General features: G+C 37.5%; 1 protein-coding gene and 1 long non-coding RNA gene across 3 annotated transcripts in view; both read left to right on the top strand.

The window, feature by feature from the left end:
* Positions 1-14,738: 14,738 nt before the first annotated feature.
* Positions 14,739-20,136, top strand: part of TOX3 (TOX high mobility group box family member 3) — a 128,376-nt gene continuing 122,978 nt past the window's right edge. For both annotated transcript variants that reach the window (XM_051979831.1, XM_051979830.1), the window contains exon 1: positions 14,739-14,912. In XM_051979831.1, coding sequence (XP_051835791.1) covers positions 14,826-14,912 — 87 coding nt within the window. In that variant the 5' untranslated portion in view covers positions 14,739-14,825. The remainder of the gene's footprint in view (positions 14,913-20,136) is intronic.
* LOC127550705 (uncharacterized) lies at positions 15,690-18,290 on the top strand. Its single transcript, XR_007950922.1, has 2 exons — positions 15,690-15,801; positions 18,087-18,290. It is a non-coding gene; the product is annotated as an uncharacterized LOC127550705 (long non-coding RNA).

Raw genomic sequence — 20,136 nt, 5'->3', positions numbered from 1 at the left:
CTCTATCCTGTAAACTTTGGTACTTCCCTTGGCTGTAAACATTAGCCCACCCCTCTGACCGGGCAGTACTCACAACCAGAAAGATTACACCTCTCTGATACCATATTCACTAGACATGTGCTATTTCCTTCTCCCCCATAGAGCAGTCTAGGACCAAGTCTGGAGTCTGATCAATACAATTATGTCTGGCCTCCCCTGACAGAGGAGGGTTTTTTAATTTTTCCCCACTCAGTAGTCCAACCCCAACATTATCCATGAGGTAAAAGCTCCTGAGACTCAGCTGCTCTCAGAGCTTGTTGTTTATTGATTCAGTGGAGTAGGTCTGGCCTAGGTTAAATTAGACCTAAACTTGAGCCAAACTGCTGCCCCTAAAAGTTGAATCTTTCCTGAGATCCTCTGAAGGTGACTTACCCCACTTTTGTTTGTTTTTGCCACTCTACATTCACTTTGATGTGATTTTTTAACTTGTGGAAGAAATTTGGAAATCTTGAAAATTTTTTTACTTATTCTGTTATCTTCTGAGAATTTCCTTCCCCTATCTATACCAAGGCTTTTAGATAAGGCTGTTATGATAATGTATTTGGTGAATTTTGTTTATTAAGTAAATCAGAAACTCCCTACTTTAGTTTCCTCTCCTCTCCTCTCCTCTCCTCTCCTCTCCTCTCCTCTCCTCTCCTCTCCTCTCCTCTCTTCTCCTCTCCTCTCCTCTCCTCTCCTCTCCTCTCCTCTCCTCTCCTCTCTTTCCTTCTTTCTTTCTTTCTTTCTGTTTTAGACTCTTAAAAAGAAAAGAATTGAAACTATGAACTTCATGATTCCCATTGAACTGTATGATTCCCATTGGTCATGCCTGGGTCAGAGACAGGACAAGTTCATAATGATAGCTAAGATGTCTCTGTGGGATCATCTGCAACATGGACAAGGTTTCTAGGTCTACATAGATTATTTTGCAGCAAATAACAGTTTAAATAGGAAGCAAAAAGAAGCAAGGCATATGAGAGTGAATGGTTATTTTTCATCAAACAGCAAGTTTCTATATGAAAGAATATATGTCCATATCTAGAATGGAGGATCATCAGATTTCAAAGAACCAAATAGACCAATATTGTCTAAAGTCTTTAAATACTTAATAAATTGCCACCAAAAAGCATGTTAATTATATAAAATGTTTATTCTAAATTTCAATTATTTATCAAGTATCATTCAGACATTCTTCTGTGTATTTGTATTTGAGTTTGAGTGTCCAGTGATTGGCTAACTCTGGTTGCCTTGATCATCTGTAAGAGTTTGACCTGTGGATGATTTCCCTCTTCTATTGTTTCCAGTAATGAAAATAGTTGAATTCCCCTTGAGGGTAGACATGAACAGAAAATTATCTAAGAGATTGTAAAACTCTCAAATTGCAGATCATACCTTTAATGATTCTATGCTATCTATGTTGCAGGGATAGCAGCCACATCTATAGTAAAGAGGAAGCATCATGTTTTCTTTGCCTCTAAACTGAAAGTTTCTCATTTCAGATTTGGTCTTTACCCAGTGACTTATTTATTTTAATTCCCAGAAGTACTGTTTTAGCTTTTTAATGTGTTGTTGACACATGCAACACATTAACAAAATGTGCTAAATAATTTTACCTGTGTTTGGTTAAAAAAAAAAAGTCAGCTTTCTTTCTAACTGACTCACTTTCATTAAGCATACTTTTAAATGCAAATTTCCCATCTAACTTGTAAAACATTTGATATTTTGAATTTATTTCTTTAATGTCCATCAGAAAGGCAAGCTATAGAACAATGCTGTGGCTGGACTATTGTGAGCTGTCCTCAAAGGCATGAGGTGGTTGTTTCTTTCAGGTCAGGAGGTCGAGCTCCACAGCATTAATTTTGCTGAGCCTCTTTGTTACAAATAACAAACAAGGTCATTTATTTTCATTTCCTCATTTCTAATTGCACATATCTACTTTGGAGTATGAACTCAGTAAACAGGTGGTGGGAATGCTGGAAAAAGAGTTTGAAGCTGTTCCAGAAAAAGGGGGCATGTCCCACTCTGGTGAAACAGTTTGATGAGTTTGAGATTTAGTCACTGCAAGATGTGCACCTGCATTATTATTTGAAAAGCAAACACACGTCTGTTTGGCGTGCACAGATATATGCAAATCAGGGGAGATTATTTTGCTGTGAATCCTAGGCTGTTATGTGATCAAATGCAATTGTTCCCATTTCTTAAGAAATGTAATCTTTATTAGACCTGTTCTCTTCTCAGTTATTTTTTACAATTTTGTTATTCTGTGGACATTAAAAATAACGTGCCAGGGAAATGAAGCCATAAAACAGGAATGCTTATCAAACAGAGAGTTTCATCAGAAGCACTAAGAAAGAGAAATAATTACATGCAATAGAAAATAGACCTTCAAGTGAAGGGATTAATATCTGATTAATATATTCCTATCTCAAATGTTCTTATAGATGTCCCTTGTTAAATAATCAAAGATCTGGTCCAGTCCGATATTTACCCACTTTCTATTTAAGAAAAGTACTTGGGTCCTCAGTTTTCATTGTTTAGCCAACAGTCTTTGTGGAACACTATGCTAGTTCCATTCCTCTGGGTTTCCTGGCTTTTGCTCATGTACATGCTTCCCCACCTCCCCAAACACCTTTGTCTCTTTGAAAAAAAAAAATTACTCTTTCACTGAAGCAAAAATAAAAATACCCTGTATTTGTTTCTGCAGTGTAATTATAAACTTCATTGTACATTCTTCCTGGCTTTGATGCTTATCTCGAAGAGTTCAGTGAAAATAAATTGTTTTTTATGAAGGCAGAGAAACCATTTGATAAACACACTGTCTCTGAAAATTGTTCCTGCAACAGAGGTCATTCTTTCACTTTAAAAGAAATAGAATATATTTCAGAAAGCAGGCAGGACAACCAAACAGTTTAGTATTTCCCTGAGTCTCTCACTCTTTTTTTTAAAGGCAGGGTGGAAACATATTGAAAATTGTACCCCTCCTCATTGTGTAGAGTGCCTTGGTTTTAAAACAGGTTTTTTGGAGCGTTGGTTAGGACACAAGCAAATATACGGCTTCATTTTGTACTTCTGGGAATGAATTTTCAGCTCAGTACTTTTTTTTTTTTTTTTTTGCAATGTAGTTTTTCAAGGTGATGGCTCCATATTTATGACATGTCAGTCAGCACCCAGGGGTGACTTGGTTGAATAAAAAAAGAACTATATTAGGGAAATGGAAAATTTTTTTCTTGATTTTTAATCAGTACCAATAACATAGAGACTATTATGGACGAACCTAGTTATGGTCAGATAAAATATCCCAGACTGAATTTTGTTGACTTTTGCTTCTTTTTATCTTTTCCAATTTCATTTTCTTCTATATTTCTATGATCCTTGAGCCCTACAAGTCTCCCTTTATTCCTCTAATTTCCATCCTTTCTTGTTTCCCCAGATGAAAGTGATCAACATATTTTTCTCTGCTCTTCCTATCTCCCAGATGAAAGTAATTAATATATCTTAAAATTTTTTTCACAGCTCATTCTTTTGGTCTCTCCTGTATTAACTATATTAATGTTTTCATGTCTGTGTTCCAATTTCTATTTTTGTTATTTGTGTACATGTCTCATTTCCATTACTTGATTGTAAGATCTTTGAAGGCAAGGATAGTTGCTTTTTTATCTTTGCATTTCCCTCTGAACCTACCACACAGTTCTTTTTAGTAGTACAAAATAAATAATTGAAAATATAAACTGAACAATAAATCCACAAATTGGCCCCATTTTTCAAATCAGAGAAGTTTGGATTTCTGTAAGACAATTAGTGGGAAATTCTGTAGCTTCTTGTATATGACAAATATGATGTTTAAAGGTCTTCTGACATACCACTCACCATCTGGAACACCCTCAGATTCTAGGAAAAGTTATTCTTGAAGATTTGTTGTAGAAAGTGCAACATTTTTATCGATGTATAGAAGCAAAGAGGAAACCAAGGTCAGAATTTTCTCTCTATGCCCTTTTAAAGTTTTCTTTTGAAAAGGTCCTGATAATGCTTGGTTAGGCTTTTTTATCTGTATTAGATTTATCTTGTAAATGAGAGGCACTGATTTTTTCCAATGTAAAGATCTCTTCAACTTCATAGAGATGAATTATACAAAAGTCAACTATGAACACCAAGGATTTCAGAGTTAGATGGAATGCTATTTTTTATGATAAGAAGCCAAATTCAGATTTACAATGAAATATGAGACTTTTAACCAATATACTGCATTAGCTGTTACTATGGGAATAGATCAAAAGAAAACCACAGTATCTGTCTGGCTAATTCCCACTTGATGTAGTTCTGTTAATTTAACTGCATTAGGGTATTCTAAACATGGATCATAATATTTGGATAGTACTTTTCATTGTAAGAAATGAAGATAATTAAACCTATTCTATGATTTTTTATATTGTCCTCCTCCAATCTGGGCAAAAAATGGAAGATGGTTTAAATTACTGTTCAAGATCATTGAAAATCAGAAATACAGTAGATAATAAAATCAAGCAGGTCTTATACAGACTCTATTATTTTAACTATATTAATTCCTTTGGAGCTAGGTAAAGAAGAGAAATGCATTTCATGTGATTTTTTTTTTTTGCTAAAATTGAGATTATTGATAAAATCAATAAAATTGATTTTATTTAGTTGTGTTTCATACTTGGTAGATCACCTTGGATTATATATGGCAACCAAATCAATAACTTGAAACTGAGAGTATTATGATATAATGGAAAGAGGACTAGACACATTTTTTAAGCTCTTGACCCAGACATTCTCCAGCTTTGTAACTTGGGGCAATTTTCATCTCTCTGAGTCTATTTCCTTGTCTGCAAAATGGGCGTGTTAGTGTTTGCACTAAGTACTTCACAGGATTTTTCCATAAGGAAAGTGCTTCTAAGATTTAAATTGTCATATTAAACATGAGATATTATTAATATTGCCCATGATTTCTTATCTGAATAATGTAAACTTGACAAGTATTTTTCCTTAAAATTTCAACATTTGCTACCTTTCCAAAGTGATATAGCCTTCAAAACCATTTTTCTTTTTTGCTAAACAATATACTTCTAAATCAATTTAAGATGTGTTCATGAAGAAATTCCTTCAAATCTAAGATTATTTAGTTTGTGGGAAATCCTTGTCTACAATATTTCAAGAATAAATCTACTTACACAATTCAAATAGTTCAGATTCTTAAAATAACAAACAACGTAATAGGTACAATTGTATTTAAATATTTGAAAAATATCAGTCTTAAGTTTTATTGTAATTGGTGAAATATATTTTCACCCTTAAAAAGAGCCATCAAGATGATAGTCAATGTATAATTGATTATCATGGAAATTTTCATCCTTTTAAAATAAAGTAAACTGTATCTAAATTGGAATTCATTTGCCTAAAATTCCAAAAGAAGAATTAAATCTAAAACCACATGTTTTTCAACTAACACATTGATAGGTTGGGTTGTAATTGTCACTGGGAATCAAGAGTGTTGCATCTATTCCTTTACATACAGTGTACAATAGTACATTGAGTTTGGGTCAGGAAGACCTGAACTCTAGTTTTTCTTCAGAACTTTACTCATTAAATGACCCTGGATGGGTCACTTAACCTGTCTGAGTCTTAAAGATCTCTTCATCTATAAAAAGGGTATCAATACCTACTTCACAAGGTTATTGGGAGGATCAAATGAAATAGTACATATAAAGGGTTTTGTCCACTTTGAAGTGCTATATATTAAGATGAACTATTTTTAGTGTATTTAGAACAGGTTCAAAATTAGAGAGTTTCTCTACAGGTGGTGAGTTCTCCAAATGTTCCTATTTAAAGATGACAGTGCTGACTGAATAAAACTGCAGAACAATACCTCCTAAATAAGATGCATAATAATTTCAGACAACTTGACCTATAGATCAAAAATCATGTGTCCATAGAATGTCTATGCCTACATCAGTGGTCTCCAACCTTTTTTGATTGTACCATCAGCAAAATCTTTTCAGCATGTATATATTTACTTATTTATAAATTATTTATATTTGTATAATAATTGACTACATCATCAAACTTATGCAAATGTGGAAACTAAAAATGAGTAGATAAATGTGAAATAATATTTAATCCAAGATTCACTAGAGAACCTTTGAAGTTTATTGAGTAAATTGCTGATATTGTCAGATTTGCTAAAATCACTTTGACAGCTATATAGAGGATGGATTGGAAAAGAAAGACTTCAGATAGAGAAGTCAGTTGTGAGTTTATTGCAATAGTCCAGGTGATAAAGTATAAATTAGTGTGGTGGATATCTGAGCAGAAAGAGAGGGACAAATACAAGAAATGTTTTGGAGGCAAAATGATAAGATTTGACGATTGGCTATGTGTAATAAAGGAGAATAAGGAGATGAAACTGAAATTGTAAACCTGGATGACTGGAAATTTGGCAGTACCTTTGACGGCAATTTGGAAGTTTGAATAAGGATTGGATTTAGGGATAAAATTAATGTAATGAGATAAACAAAGCAGAGAACAACCTATCTGTGCCTGCTTATTTTGGGGGACTTATACTGTCCCAAAGGGGATGGTAGGGTTTTAATTGATTGGCCACTGACCTACAGTACAGAATCCATTCCCAAGAGGGTGTCTAGTCTAGCCACAAGATGGTCTGGGGGAATAATTAGTGAGTAAGCTGGAGGCAGTACTGGAGGATTTTTCCAATGGCACTTGTATATCTATATCTATATCTGTCTATCTATCTATCTATACTCTGAGACCCTGAGAGATCAATTCCTAGCTCAGAAGTGGGAAGTTGAGGAGCTTGCTCAGAGAAGGGGAATATTTGGGGATAAGGGGTAGGTATGCTTTTGCTGGAGACAAGCCTCATGATTGGCTATCAGGAAAGAATGAGAAAATAAGAGTGGGGATATGATACATTTTTTATCTCTCTGACTGGGTGATCACAATCCATTTTGGAGTTAGGTCATGGTCCCTACTTTGGGGTCTATTGCTCTAGAGTAGGTTTTATGGTTGAATGAACATTACCCTCTATTAGGGTATAGCTTAGATGGAATCTACAATTGGACCATGAATTGACTCAAAATTGAGAAGAAGGAGGAAACCAGGATGGACTGCCTTTGGGAAATGATGGAATGATTTTAATTACCCCAAACTTCTCCCAGAATTGAAGGCTGATCTTTTAAAAATAACAGTATTCCCCTATTGTACAGTTATTATTTCAGTAGTACTCCACATACTTCAAAGCACTGAAATTAAGAATAATTCAAAGAGCAATGGGGAGGCACATGGTAGGGGACAGTAGTCTGTAATACTTTACAAACTGGGAATTAGGCAGAAGAAATAGTACAGTGGATTCATCAGAAAAGCATGTAGCTTTAAAAAAATGAGCTAGGATAACTGAGGGATAATCCCCAGAATGTTTAGTAGATGTCTTATAATGAATTTGTGGGAGGATATGGATGAGAATTGATCAGAATGAAAAGAGAAATAGATTTAGATTTCCATCACTTTCATCACTGAGTTCATAGATTTATAGTAATTATTATATTAATAGTTTATTAATATTAAAATATAGTTAAACCCATAGATAAGAGTGATTATCTAGTGATATGATTTAAATAGCAAGAGAAAAGACATTCTATTCTCAAATATCTATCCAACCAGATGCTGTTCTACTGGAAATCCCTCCATTAAACTTTCATTTCTCCAGGTTAAGCAATATTCTTTTGGATTGATTATTTTAAAAAATTTATTTGGTAAGGGATAACACATCAAGTTACTAACAACTTAGTTGGAAGGTTTTTTTTTTTTTTTTTTTTTTTTTTTTTTCTGAGAGGCAATTGGGATTAAATGATTTCCCCAGAGTCACACAGCTAGTAAGTGATAAATATCTGAGGCCAAATTTGAACTCAGGTCTTCCTGACTCCAGGTCTAATGCCCCACTACTGCACCATCTAGCTGCCCCCATTTTACTATGAATTATTTGACTAGATTGCTTATCTTAGTGACAGGGAGGATTTTAGGCCGAATAAAAGCTGTGAGTACTAGAGAAGAGGAATTTCTGCAGTCCTGTTGAAATAAAAAAATTTCAGAGTTGAAAAGGGCCTCAGAGCTCATCAAGTCCAAACTTTACCTAAACAAGCATTCTTTCTACAGCTTTAATTCAATTAAAGAATATTTATTAAGTTCTTATTATATATTCTACACTGTACATAGTTTTGTGAATGCAAAAACAAGTAAAAAATAGTTCCTACCCTCAACAAGCTAATTTTTGAAGGGATAGTGATATAATATACACATCATTAGGTACTTTTGTTGTTGTTCAATTGTTTCAGTCATGTGAAAATCTTTATGATCCCATTTGGGATTTAAAGGAAACCAAAGTCAGTATTTGAAGCAGATGAGGGAGAGTATTCCAGGCATGGGGGACTGCCACAGAGAGTGCTCAGAACTGAGAGATGGAATGTCTTATTGGGGAACAGCCCAGAAGTGTCTCTAGATTGAAGAGTACATGGTGGGGAGTAAAGTATAAAAAGACTGGAAAGGAAAGAGGGATTTATATTATGAAGGGCTTTGAATGCCAAAAAAGAGCATTTTGTGTTTGTTACTGGAGACAATAGGAAGCTACTGAAGTTTATTGAGTAGGAGGAATGACATGATGGGACCTACATTTTAGGAAAATCACTTTAGGGGCTGAATGGGAGCGGGGATGGATTGGGTTGGGTAGGGCTTTGAGGCCAGCAGGCTAATGCAATAATTCAGGCACTAAGGTGATAAGGACCTGCATTAGAATGGTGGCAAGGTCAGAGGAAAAAGAGGGAGGGAGGATTCAAGAAATGTAGCAAAGGCAAAATTAAGAAGTTTTGGTAACATCTTGGCTATGGGAGATGAAAGATGGTGAGTGACCCATGATGATTGTACGTTGTGAGTTTGAGAGTCTATGTATTGCCCTCTATAATAGAGAGAATAGGAGGCAGGAGAGAGTTTTATGATGTTGTTACTTAGTCATTTCATTTGTGTCTGACTCTGTGATTCCATTCGGGGTTTTCTTGGCAAAGATACTGAAATAGTTTGCCATTTGATTCTTTCTCTTATTTTACAGATGAAGAAAGTAAGACAAAATAAAGGGACTTGTCCAGGATCACATAACTAGTAAGTACCTGAAGCCAGATTTAAAATTAGGTCTTCCTAATTCCAGGCCCAGGGTTCTATCCACTGCACTACCTACCTGCTCAGAAGGAGACTCTAGGGAGGAGGATAATGAGTTCTATTTTGGTTATTTTGAATGTAAGATGTCTACTAGACATCCAGTTCAAGATGCTTGAAAGGCAATTGGAGATGTAAGATTGCAGCAAAGAGATTGGGTTGGGAAAAGCAGATTTGAGAATCATCACTTTAGAGATGATAATTAAATCCTGGGTTGCTGATGAGATCACTAAGTGAAATATTTTTGCCATGTGGACAAGGCTAGAACAAGGGTAAACTCTATGCCATGGGACGACTCTTTATATATTTGAAGATAACTCTCCTATCCTTCCTAAATTTCTATTATTCCAAGATTAGCATCCTCAGTATTTTAAACTAATCTTCATGCACCACAAGCTGGGGGTCCTTCACCATTTGATGAAGACTTTTGAACTGATCCTTCCTAAAACTTGATATCCCAAGCTGATCAAGACACTCCAAATATGTCCCTAACAAGGAAGATTACATGATTCTCTCACCTTCCTGGTCCTGAGAACAGTACTTCTCTTTATGATACTTGGGCCCACATTCAGTCTTGACTGCTATATCACATAATTGGCTTATAATGACCTTGCAGACTGACATTCATAGATGTTTTTAGGAGATCTAGTCAAACTTTTCCTATCATATAGTAGTACAATTGAATTTTTGAACCCAGTTGTAGGATTTTACATTTTTATCCATTTTTTTAAAGGATATATGTTTTACAGACATATAGATAATCAGAGAAGACAGTCAAAATTGCAAATTAGATAAGGTTTCTTTTGGAGTTCCAATTTCTCAGTTCTTCAACCTTTTCTTCTTTCTCTGGTGCCTACTTCTTTCATTTAGAGGATTCATTATCCTTTCCAGTTATTGAAATATCATTTCAGACCTTTTGTTTACAAAGAGATATGTATGTCTGATCATCTGATAGCAGTTTAGTGGTCTTTTAAAAAAATTACTTCTAAGAGTTGTTGTTCAGTCACTTCAGTCATATCTGATTCTTTGTGATCCTATTTAGGATTTTCTTGGCAGAGATACTTGAGTGATGTGTCATTTCCTTTTCCAGATCATTTTACAGATGAGGTACTGAGACAAACAGGGAATTGAGCTAGGCCACACAACTGCTAAATGTCTGAGACTTGATTTGAACTAGGAAGAGGAGTCTTCCTTCCTCCAGGTCCAGCTTTCTATCCATTGCACTATCTAATTGTTCATCCTTCCAGAAGAACTTACATTTTAAAAAGAATTGAAGCTAAAAGAGATGAAGCAGTAATCATAGGGCTATAACTTAACACTTAACACTTGCTAGCTGTGAGACCCTGGGCAAGTCACTTAACCCCAGTTGCTTCCCCCTCTTCCCCCCCCCCCAAAAAAAAAAAAAGAAGAAAAAAGAAATCATAAAATCCTATTTTTTAATTTTACAGGAGTGGAAACAAAGGTAAGTTAAGTGACTTGCCCAAATCCATATTTTTAGTGTCCAAGTTAGGCTTTGTACCCTTGTCTTTCTTATTCTAAATCCGGTTTTCTATGTACCAAGAGATACTGGTATGGGGTTTATGTGGTTGATCTAGAAGGTATGAAGTATTCTCAGTGCTTCTGAAGTCAAGCCATATACACTGATAAATAGCCTGTTCCCTTGGCTGATCCTATATACAATCCTCAACACATATATTAGTCCAAATTCAGTTCTATGTCTTCTAACCATTGGTACTTCCACAGCATAAAACATTTGTATGCCTGATCCTTGAGGTCTGATTACAACTTCAGGTTTTGTCACTCTGTAACTTTGATTATATTTCCTTCATAGCTGTAAAAAATCTGGAGATTGCTCTAGATGCCTGCCAGAATATGTGAAGGTAAGAAGTGTGGTACACAAAGAAAAGCTTTCCTTTTTCTTCTTTTAAAACTTTTAGCAGTTATCTTAATTTCTTGGAACAAGGATCAGCAGGCAATTCCTCTCATGTGGACAGATCCCATATTATTCTGTATTGTTAAATGCTAATAGTGAAACTTTAAAGCATGCTTACTTGCTAGACAACAGGTGGTCACTGCAACTTAAGATTCTCATTGGTTGAAAGGCCATGAGAGCCCAGTGGCAAGGAGAAAAGGCCTCAACTTCTATGTTTCAAGAACTTACTCAATGGGGTGTTGTGCTGATAATATCTCAACTCACTGCCAATTTGTGCAACATGCTGTGCCATTAGGGAACAACTGCTGAGTAGTCAATGCTAAATGGAAACTCAGGAAAGGCAACTAACTGAACCTTTTCTGGTGAGGGGGACTGGAGTCAAGGGACAAAGTGCTTACAGTCCTTCCCTTACTCCATTTTCTTATTTATTCTGAAACAATAAAGTTTCTTTTAAGAACAAAAGATGAAATGACCAAAACTTTAAGTTAAATGAATTCTATTTTATTATTTGTTTCCTTAAAGAAACTATTCATTACTAATATATAACGAACTGCCATCTTGGTCCACAGATCCACTTGGCAGGATGATTGTTGGGGTGGATGGTAGGTGTAGAGGGAAGTCAAGAAGAATAAATGAAAGCAGCAGTCAGTGCTTATCTGAAAAAATACTACTGGTCACACCCTTATGGTTAACTCACAACTGTTGGTAAAAGACAGCACTTTGAATGTTTCCTATATACTAAAATAGCTTACCAAAAATATATATATAAATATATATGTGTATGGGGTGGGGGGAGGAGGCGATGTGCAGATTTTATAGCCCCTGCCTAACTTTCTGTTGTGGATTTTCCTTTATGGCAAAGAACCAATGTCACTAATTTTACACAATAAAGAAGAGGTGGTGGAATGAGAAAAACCAAGAGACAGAGTCAGAGACAGGCAGAGAGAGACAAGAGACAGCAAAACATAGAGAGAAGTCAGAGAGATACAGTCACAGAGACATATAGATACATATAAAAAGACAGAGATGAAACAGATGGAGAGACAGATAAAGAGGAACAGAGAGACAGACAAAAATACAGAGACATAGCCACAGAGACTTATAAATGCAGAGACACAGAGAGATAGAAAGACAGAGATAGCAAGATAGGCAGAGATACAGATGGGGAGAGAAAGGAAAAAAAAAAGGAGAGAGAGAAACACAGAGAAAGAGAGAGAGGGAGGGAGGAGAAGAGAGAGAGAAAGAGAGAGAGAGAGAAAGAGAGAGAAGGTGAGCAAGGGAGTGAGAGGGAAGGAGGGAGGGAGAGAGGGAGAGAAAGAGGAGGAGAAAAGGAGGGAGGGAAAAAGGGAGGGGGAGAGTGAGAGACAGAGAATAGTTAAAATTCCCTCTTTTTTTCTCTTTTCCAAAAAAAGAGAGGGCTGAATAAGTGGAGTGTGGGGAAGTTAATCATCCAGAGCCTTTTAGGAAAATTGGGACATTTTCTCTAGGAGAGAAGTCTTAGATGGATCCAGTTACTGAAATACCTTTTGAATACAAAACAAGACCAAAGAAAAATAAAGAACAAACAGAAATGAAGCTTAACCTGTAAAGTTCAATTCTGTCCAGCTGTGAAAGGCTAAACCTAAATTCTCTTTAAGAAAATAAACTAAGTGCAGAATGTCCAGGCTCTCGGACATAGGTCAGAAACTGTGCCCAGAAGAGCAGGTGCACCAAGTGTCGCTGTTGTGTTTAAGGTGTCAGCAAGCGAGGGAAGCTAGGGAAACAGACTAGAGTGGGGGTGGGGAGAGAAAGAAAGTAGGGCAGAGGATGTCATTGAGAGAAAAGAACTCCCATAAAACTTGTAGTAAAGGCCACCTGGTGGCAGGAGGCTAGGCACCCTGGGATAAGAATGAGGAGTGACATAGGAAAGTGAAGAGGAGAATGAAGATAGGAAGTGGATTGGGAAGAGATAAGAATTGAGGGCAAGCTATGAGAAGAGGATTGGCAATATAGGAAAGGGACTGAAGGGGTAACAATGGATAAAAGGGAGGAAAAGATAGGAATTTAGGAAGAAGAAAGAATGGGAAGAGGAGAAGTGAGGAATGGAACTGAGGCGGTGGGGCATGAGAGTAAAAAAAATTACTGAAGTGTGAGATAGAGAGAAACGGTATTAAAAGAAAGAAAAAAGGAGTAGGAAGAGGAAGGGGAAAATTGAGGAAAAGAAAAGTGCTGAAGAATGACAGGGGAAAATTGGATTGGGGAGAAAAAATTAGGGAAGGAGAATTATCAAGGAGAGGAAGTGTGAGGGGAGGATCGACAAAGCGAGGGAAATAGTTGAAGAAAGGTGAAAGGAGGGCTCAGAAATAAGAAGGAAAAGAAGAAAGCTGAGGAGAGAAGACCCCTGAAAAAGCTCATAGAGGGAAAGAATGGGCTGATGAAGACGTTGGGGGGAAAATCAAGATTGGGTTGAAGAGGTGATTCAATTTAATGGGTGTAGTAATGCAAATTAGATTGAAGGAGACTGGTGGTGAAAAAAAAAAGAACAAAGTGGGATAAACATTGAGCTAAAAGAGTTCTTGGTTGGGTGGTGATGGTGATGGAGAATAGCGAAAGAAAGGATTAAAGGGTTGAAGTCAAAGTGATTGGAAGAGAGATTGTGGGAGGAAAGTGAAGACATGGATCAAAAAGATATTTGGATCTGAGAAGTGAGGTGATGGGATAATGGTTGGGCTGAGCGAGTAGTCAGGGAAGAGGGGGACAGGGAAGGAGATGATGGAGTTAGGCAGGTCCAAGTCAGGAGAAGTAGGTGAAAGAGTGTGAGCTTGGAAAAGAAGCCGGGGGAGTGAGGGTTCATGGTTGTGACGATCTCAGGACGGAGCAGGGAATTGGGGGACTGGAAAGCTCGAAAGAGGGCAAGATTCCGTTTTGGAGGCGGGTCCCGGAGTAGGCGCGTGGGGCTGGGCGGGGCGCGGTGGCACCGGGAGCAGAGCTGCGCCAGCTGCTAGCGGTGGGAGGGGTGGAAGGGCGGCCGCGGCGGTGGCGGCGGCGGCGGCAGCGCGGGGAGGGAAGGAGGGAGGGAAAGAGAGAGAAAGAGGGGAGGGGAGGGGCCCAGCCCCTTGTCTCCTCAGCTCCTCTCCCTCATTCCGCCCGGGGAGGAGCGGGGCCAGCAGCCACCTCCACCGCCGCCTTGTCTCCACGCTCGCCCAGCCTCCCTTCGCGCTCCTTAAACTCCAGCGCCCGGTCCCGTCCCGTCCCGTCTCATCTCATCCAGTCCGGCGTCCCGTCCCGTCCCGTCTCCTGCGGGGTACAGGGGGTTTCCACCTCTTCCTCCCCGCAGCAGCCCCGCACAGCCTCCCCACGTTGTCCCCTACTCCCAGGCTGAGCCCCTTGGCCGGTCTGTCCGTCCGTCAGTCCTCCCGTCCGCCCGTCCACCAGTTAGCCCGCTCTCCCGCCGCTAGCTCGCGTGGCTCCTTTGTGTGCTGCGGCGGCTCCCGCTCCCGCCCGACTCGGGCTCCCACCCTTCAGCCCCTCAGTCCCGCAGCTTCCGGGCGCCCCCGGCCGGGCGCCCCAGAGGGTGGATCTATCGGTCGCCCGGCAGGCAGGCAGGAGAGGCGGCCCCCCTCACCCTTTTCCCAGAGGGGCCCGGGCCCCGGCCCCCGGCATGGATGTGAGATTCTACCCCGCGGCGGCCGGGGACCCAGCCGGCCTGGACTTCGCGCAGTGCCTGGGCTACTACGCCTACAGCAAGGTGACCGGGGCTGGGCTGGGAGGGAGAAGCGGGGGCCCGGGAGGGGGCGCAGGGGCTTCCTCTAGGTGCTGGACCAGGGACTTGTGTTTGTCCCTCCCCTCCCCTTCTTCATCCTTCCACTCTCCACCGCGCTTTCTTCCTCGCCTACTTACTTAAAAAAAAATTCCATGTCTTCCTTTTTCCTTTTTTCTTTTCGCTCCATTCCTGCCATGTTTACTTCACTCTCCATCCTCCTTTATTCGCCTTAGCCCCCTTTTCATTTTTTCGTCTTTCTGCACTCCCTTCCCTTCTCTTTTTCTGCGCCTCCTTCCTTGCTCTATGCTGCACCCCTTCTCTGCTTTCCCCTGCGCCCCCTTCTTAGCTTCTTTTTTTCTGACCCTTCATTATTCTACTTAACCACCTCCTCCCAGGAATTCTTTCCATCCTGTCTCCGTTCCTTTTTTTTTTTTTTTTTTACCCCAGAGTAGTTGATCCCTGACTGAGCTGTGAGCAAAGAAACCCTGTCCTGTGACCAGTCCTGAGTAACTGGAAGAGGGAACATGCTGCTTCTTTGTTATATTTACTGTTATTAGTAAACACATTAAGCGCCCTCAGTGTAGTTAGGCTCTGGGCAGAACCTAGAGGAGGCACTGTCCCTTCTCTCCTGTTGCCTTTTTCCCTCTTCTCTGCTTGTCCAGCACCACAGACGTGTACCAGTGCCCCTGCTGGTATTAACCTAGAGAAGACCCCTAGACGTTATCGTTTAAGACTGGTTATCCTACTTTCTTTGGTATGGAAAGGAGCAAACTTTTGAACAGGTCGTGCTTGAATGGGGAAAAGTGGCAGTGGCGCCTCTGGTTGCCTTACTTATTCACTTGATCAGCAGTTTTTTGTGGTTTGGCTTCTAGAAGTGAGTTATCTCGGCTTTGGGCAAATACCTCTTAAAAGCTTAGCTTATGGCTTTTTATTTAATTTTTGGATGGTTTGTTTTGATTTTTGGAAATATAATTGTGTTCCTTTTCAATTGCAATCTCAGAGTTTTATCTCAACCCAAACTTAGCAAACTAAGAAGGGGTGAAAGCCCCCTGATTCGTGAAAACTACTGTCCTCACGCATGTGCAGCGGGGACCCTAAAATTTTATATTCTTTCTGGAACCTCTGTTCGCTAAACTCATGTTGAAACCTTTTGAAAAAATATGACCCGGTATGGGATATATAGGGAAGAAAAGGTACTTTAGATAAATATATGCCTTGAAATGTGGGTCCCCTCCTCTTTTCTTCCCTCTTTCCCCCTCCTTTTTCCAAATTCTAGTTTATGATTGTTTGGATAACAGAGGAGGAAGTATTACTTCAGAAAGAAAGGTGCTATACAAAACTACTGAATAAATAGCAGGAAGAGAAGGAATTGTTGTTAGAGGAGAAAACATTTTACTTTGTCTTGTGATACAACTAGATGCTGCTGTAGCATTGCTTCCTATTTGTTTTTTCTCATTTTGGTACTTTAGCCTTAGTCTTTCTAAGAAACGATTAAATGGTTGTCTTCTATGATTGCGGGGGAAATGTACAGGGCTCATATGATGTGTTTAAGGCACAGAAAAAGCAGAAAAGGCCTTGTAGCTATAGTTAAGACTTAACCTTTTTTTTTCCTGTCTTTTGACTTTTGATTAATCACCTTATTGAATGTTTCAAAAATCCCAGGATGTGCATGCAGTGTAATTAAGCATGCATTTATTATTTTTGAGGATTAAGCTAATTTTCCAGAAGGATGTTATTTATCACTTACAACTTATCTTGTATTGTACAGACCTTGTATATCTTTCATGTAATTATTTTAGAAACCATTACCTCTCATGGAGTGACTACTTATTTCTCTGATTTAAGATCAGCAACACTTGAATGACACCAAAATAGAAACCTATTGTATTAACCCAGTCACTGCAATGCGTGCAAAATTTGTATTCGAAAGGATCCCAAGGGGATTTAAGAAGATCATAGAATATATGCAGGAAATTGTGGGTCTTCTTATATCCTTTTTTGGGGAGGAAAAAGGTGGAGAAGGTTAATTAGAACAATTTATTTCAGTGGCAGTATATACAACTTGAAAATAGATAGTTATTGAAATACTTGTACAACTTTAGGAATAATGGCACCAGTTGGATCATAGTTATGTGTTCTTAACACAGGCTCTATGTGAAATAAGTTGCTTTCTGAGTAATTCCCAAATGTAGTTTTTGGAGGATACAGAGCACTTAATAAAGTTATGTAAATTGACTAATATTGGAGTTCCAAAGGTTATGATTGTTTTAGGTAATATTTGTGTTTATTTACCATGAACTAAAAAACAAAACAAAATTAGGTGTCTTCAAAATGAACCAGATTTCCTTTGTAACCTTAATCTCAAGAAGTTTGCTAAGACCTACTTGTGTTCCGTAAATTGTCATTGAAGGTTTTTTGATGTTTGATTTCCCCCCTCCCTCCCCATTTCTTTTTGGTCAAAATATTGTGTAAAAGGAAATGTTGAATTTTAATATTTTGCATATTTATAATGGTTTCAGTCAAGTCTAAAAGTTTTTCTCATAACTTTAAATGTATAGGTTTTTATGCTAATGTATATTCTTATTCAGTAAGTGACTATTGAGGTTTATGATGAACATCTAAAAGTTGCCAACATATTAATATGTCTATCACATTTAATAATCAGTTTACCCTTGGTTTTTCTAAGATTTAAATTTGGTGACTTGTCTTGACTTTTTTTGGCTTGTGGATAACCAATTTGAGGAAATTATTTCTTGTGGTCTCTTGAAATGAAAGTCCCAGTGATTTTAGAAACATAACTATGAACTTCCATCTTAATATGATTTGTGTGACATGATATTAGATTTTGAATTTTTTATTTGCATCATAAAGATATATATGTATATATATACACATAAATATAATATGCATGCTTATTACCTTTTAATTCTATATTGAGATCATTCTAGAATTTCATTGTTTATGAAAGTGTACTGTATCTATGGGGAATAGTTGAAAATTTTCTGAGGGTTCAACAGTCACTACAAGTAAGAAAATGACTTCACATAAAATATAACCAAAATCATTCAGAGCAGTTAATAATTTATGAATTAGTCATTGATGTATAAACCTACCAGTCTTCTATATTTTTGAAGGTCTAATTTCCATTTTAATTTCCAGGGAACATTTCTACTGTTTGAATACCTTTTCTGATGTGGATATCAACTGAAACTGGCACCTATGGATTTTTAAAAGGCTTGCTTTGTTCAAGTGAATGAGTTACCTATTGACCGGACCTGTCATTTTCTTTCACTCTGCCATCATCTTGTCTGTGTACCAATAGAACTATAGTATACAAATAAACTAGTAGAGTATTTGTTTTAATATTAGAAATCTCTTACCTGATTTTTAGACAATCTATTATATAAGATGTATCTAGTAGAAAGGCAACAAGAGTATTGAAAGTGGGGATGGGAGATTGAATAGGTTTAAAGCAGAAGAAAATGCGGAGGGAAATGGCACTGGATTATGATGGAAAAGACAAGATGTAGCAGGTGATGTTATCAGAGTATAATCATAGAATGTTAGAATTGGAAAAGAAACTTAGAGGTCACCTAGTTCACTTTATTGTATAGGTGAATGAACTAAGATTTAGAGAAAGTAAGTGATTTGCCCATAACTACACAATTAATGGTAGAGTTGAATATAGGTATATGTGATTGTGACTCTTTCCAAACAATTTCTTGGAATATTTCAAAATATTGCCAGCATCAACTCATGAATTGATTATCTGTGTGAGGATAGGGTGTTACAAAAGTCTTATTACACTTTAAAGCTAATCAAGCTTCAGATTGTATCACTAGTTAATCATTTGTCAAGATTGTCCCCAGAGTCTTAGTATACTTTAACTTCCTAAAGATTAAAACTTTATTAAAAACCTAAAATGGCATCAGGACTTTTGGGACACCCTGTATTGTATTTCATTGCTATTTAAATCAAATTTTGGTTTAAAATTATTCTATATTTTGTTTTCATAAGACTAACATTTAAAAAACTAGCATTAGTACATTTTTTCCTTCAGTATTTAGTTTGAAGGAAAAATCTTTAAAATGAAATCAAATACCAGTCTATCTCTTTGTAGAGAAGTTATAAGCCAGAAAGACATCAAGTCAGAAGGAAACATAAATGCAAGAGAAACTCTTGTTAGGCTACTGTTCCGTCAATGTTGAAAGTACCACGCTATTCCTAGGAGCAAGTTTAGAGGAGGTGATGAGTAGAGCAAGACAGGAAAGATAAACAACATTTCATCTATTGCAGTGTTAAGTTTATATAGCAGGACCCAGATTCTCTTTCTCTAAGTTTTGTAAATTACTAGGACTTAATTATTTGTATTTTTATGTAGTGTAAAAACAGATTCAAACTCACAGAATACATTATTTTAAAACTCTGGACCCTTCACTTCATTATCAGGAATGTTTTGGCTGCAAATAGAAGCAGATGGTTTATCTGATTATAATTCTGATTTGGCAGCTTGGGTTTTTATATTTTGTCAAATGAATAATATAGTCTTAAGTTGATGTAAATCATTCCTAGGCAATGAAGCAAGGTAATTTTTTTAAAAGTCATAAACTTGTAAATAACAGGTGGTTATTCTTTAATGTCTAACCTTAGTATAGAAGAAGAAGATTGTAATTGAGAAAAATGTGTTGGTTAAAAGGAATTATTTCAAAAATGGTTTGCTAAAAATTTTCTGGCCTTGGAGTCATACTTCTATGGGGAACTTCATCTACTCAAAGTGTAACCAAGTTGATGCCTCCCAGATTCTGAAAACCTCTAGGCTTGAGGAATAATGGAATAAAGTGAAAGAGGAATGGGAAGAGGGGAGGAGCATTTATTAAACACTTACTGTATGCCAGACGCTGTGCTAAGTACTTTACAGATATCATCTCATTTGATCTTTCCAGAAACCAGGGAAGTAGCTGCTATTACTACCCTAATTTTACAGTTGAAGAAACTCAAGAAGATAGAAATTAAATGACTTGTGCAAGGTCATATAGATTGGTTTTGAATGCCACCTAGCTTCCTTTAACAGGGCTGCCAACTTCTTTTCTTTCAGTAATCTCTATCCTTATATCTATAAACATCATTAATATACTTCTCATAACTAGACAATAAATTTGTTGTTTTCTGAATGTTGATTAGGAGAAGGAGTCTGTACCTGTGATTTCAT

Source organism: Antechinus flavipes, chromosome 2, assembly GCF_016432865.1.
Source record: "Antechinus flavipes isolate AdamAnt ecotype Samford, QLD, Australia chromosome 2, AdamAnt_v2, whole genome shotgun sequence".
In the NCBI taxonomy this organism is placed as follows: Eukaryota; Metazoa; Chordata; class Mammalia; order Dasyuromorphia; family Dasyuridae; genus Antechinus; species Antechinus flavipes.
This window is presented reverse-complemented; position numbering and strand designations above follow the sequence as displayed.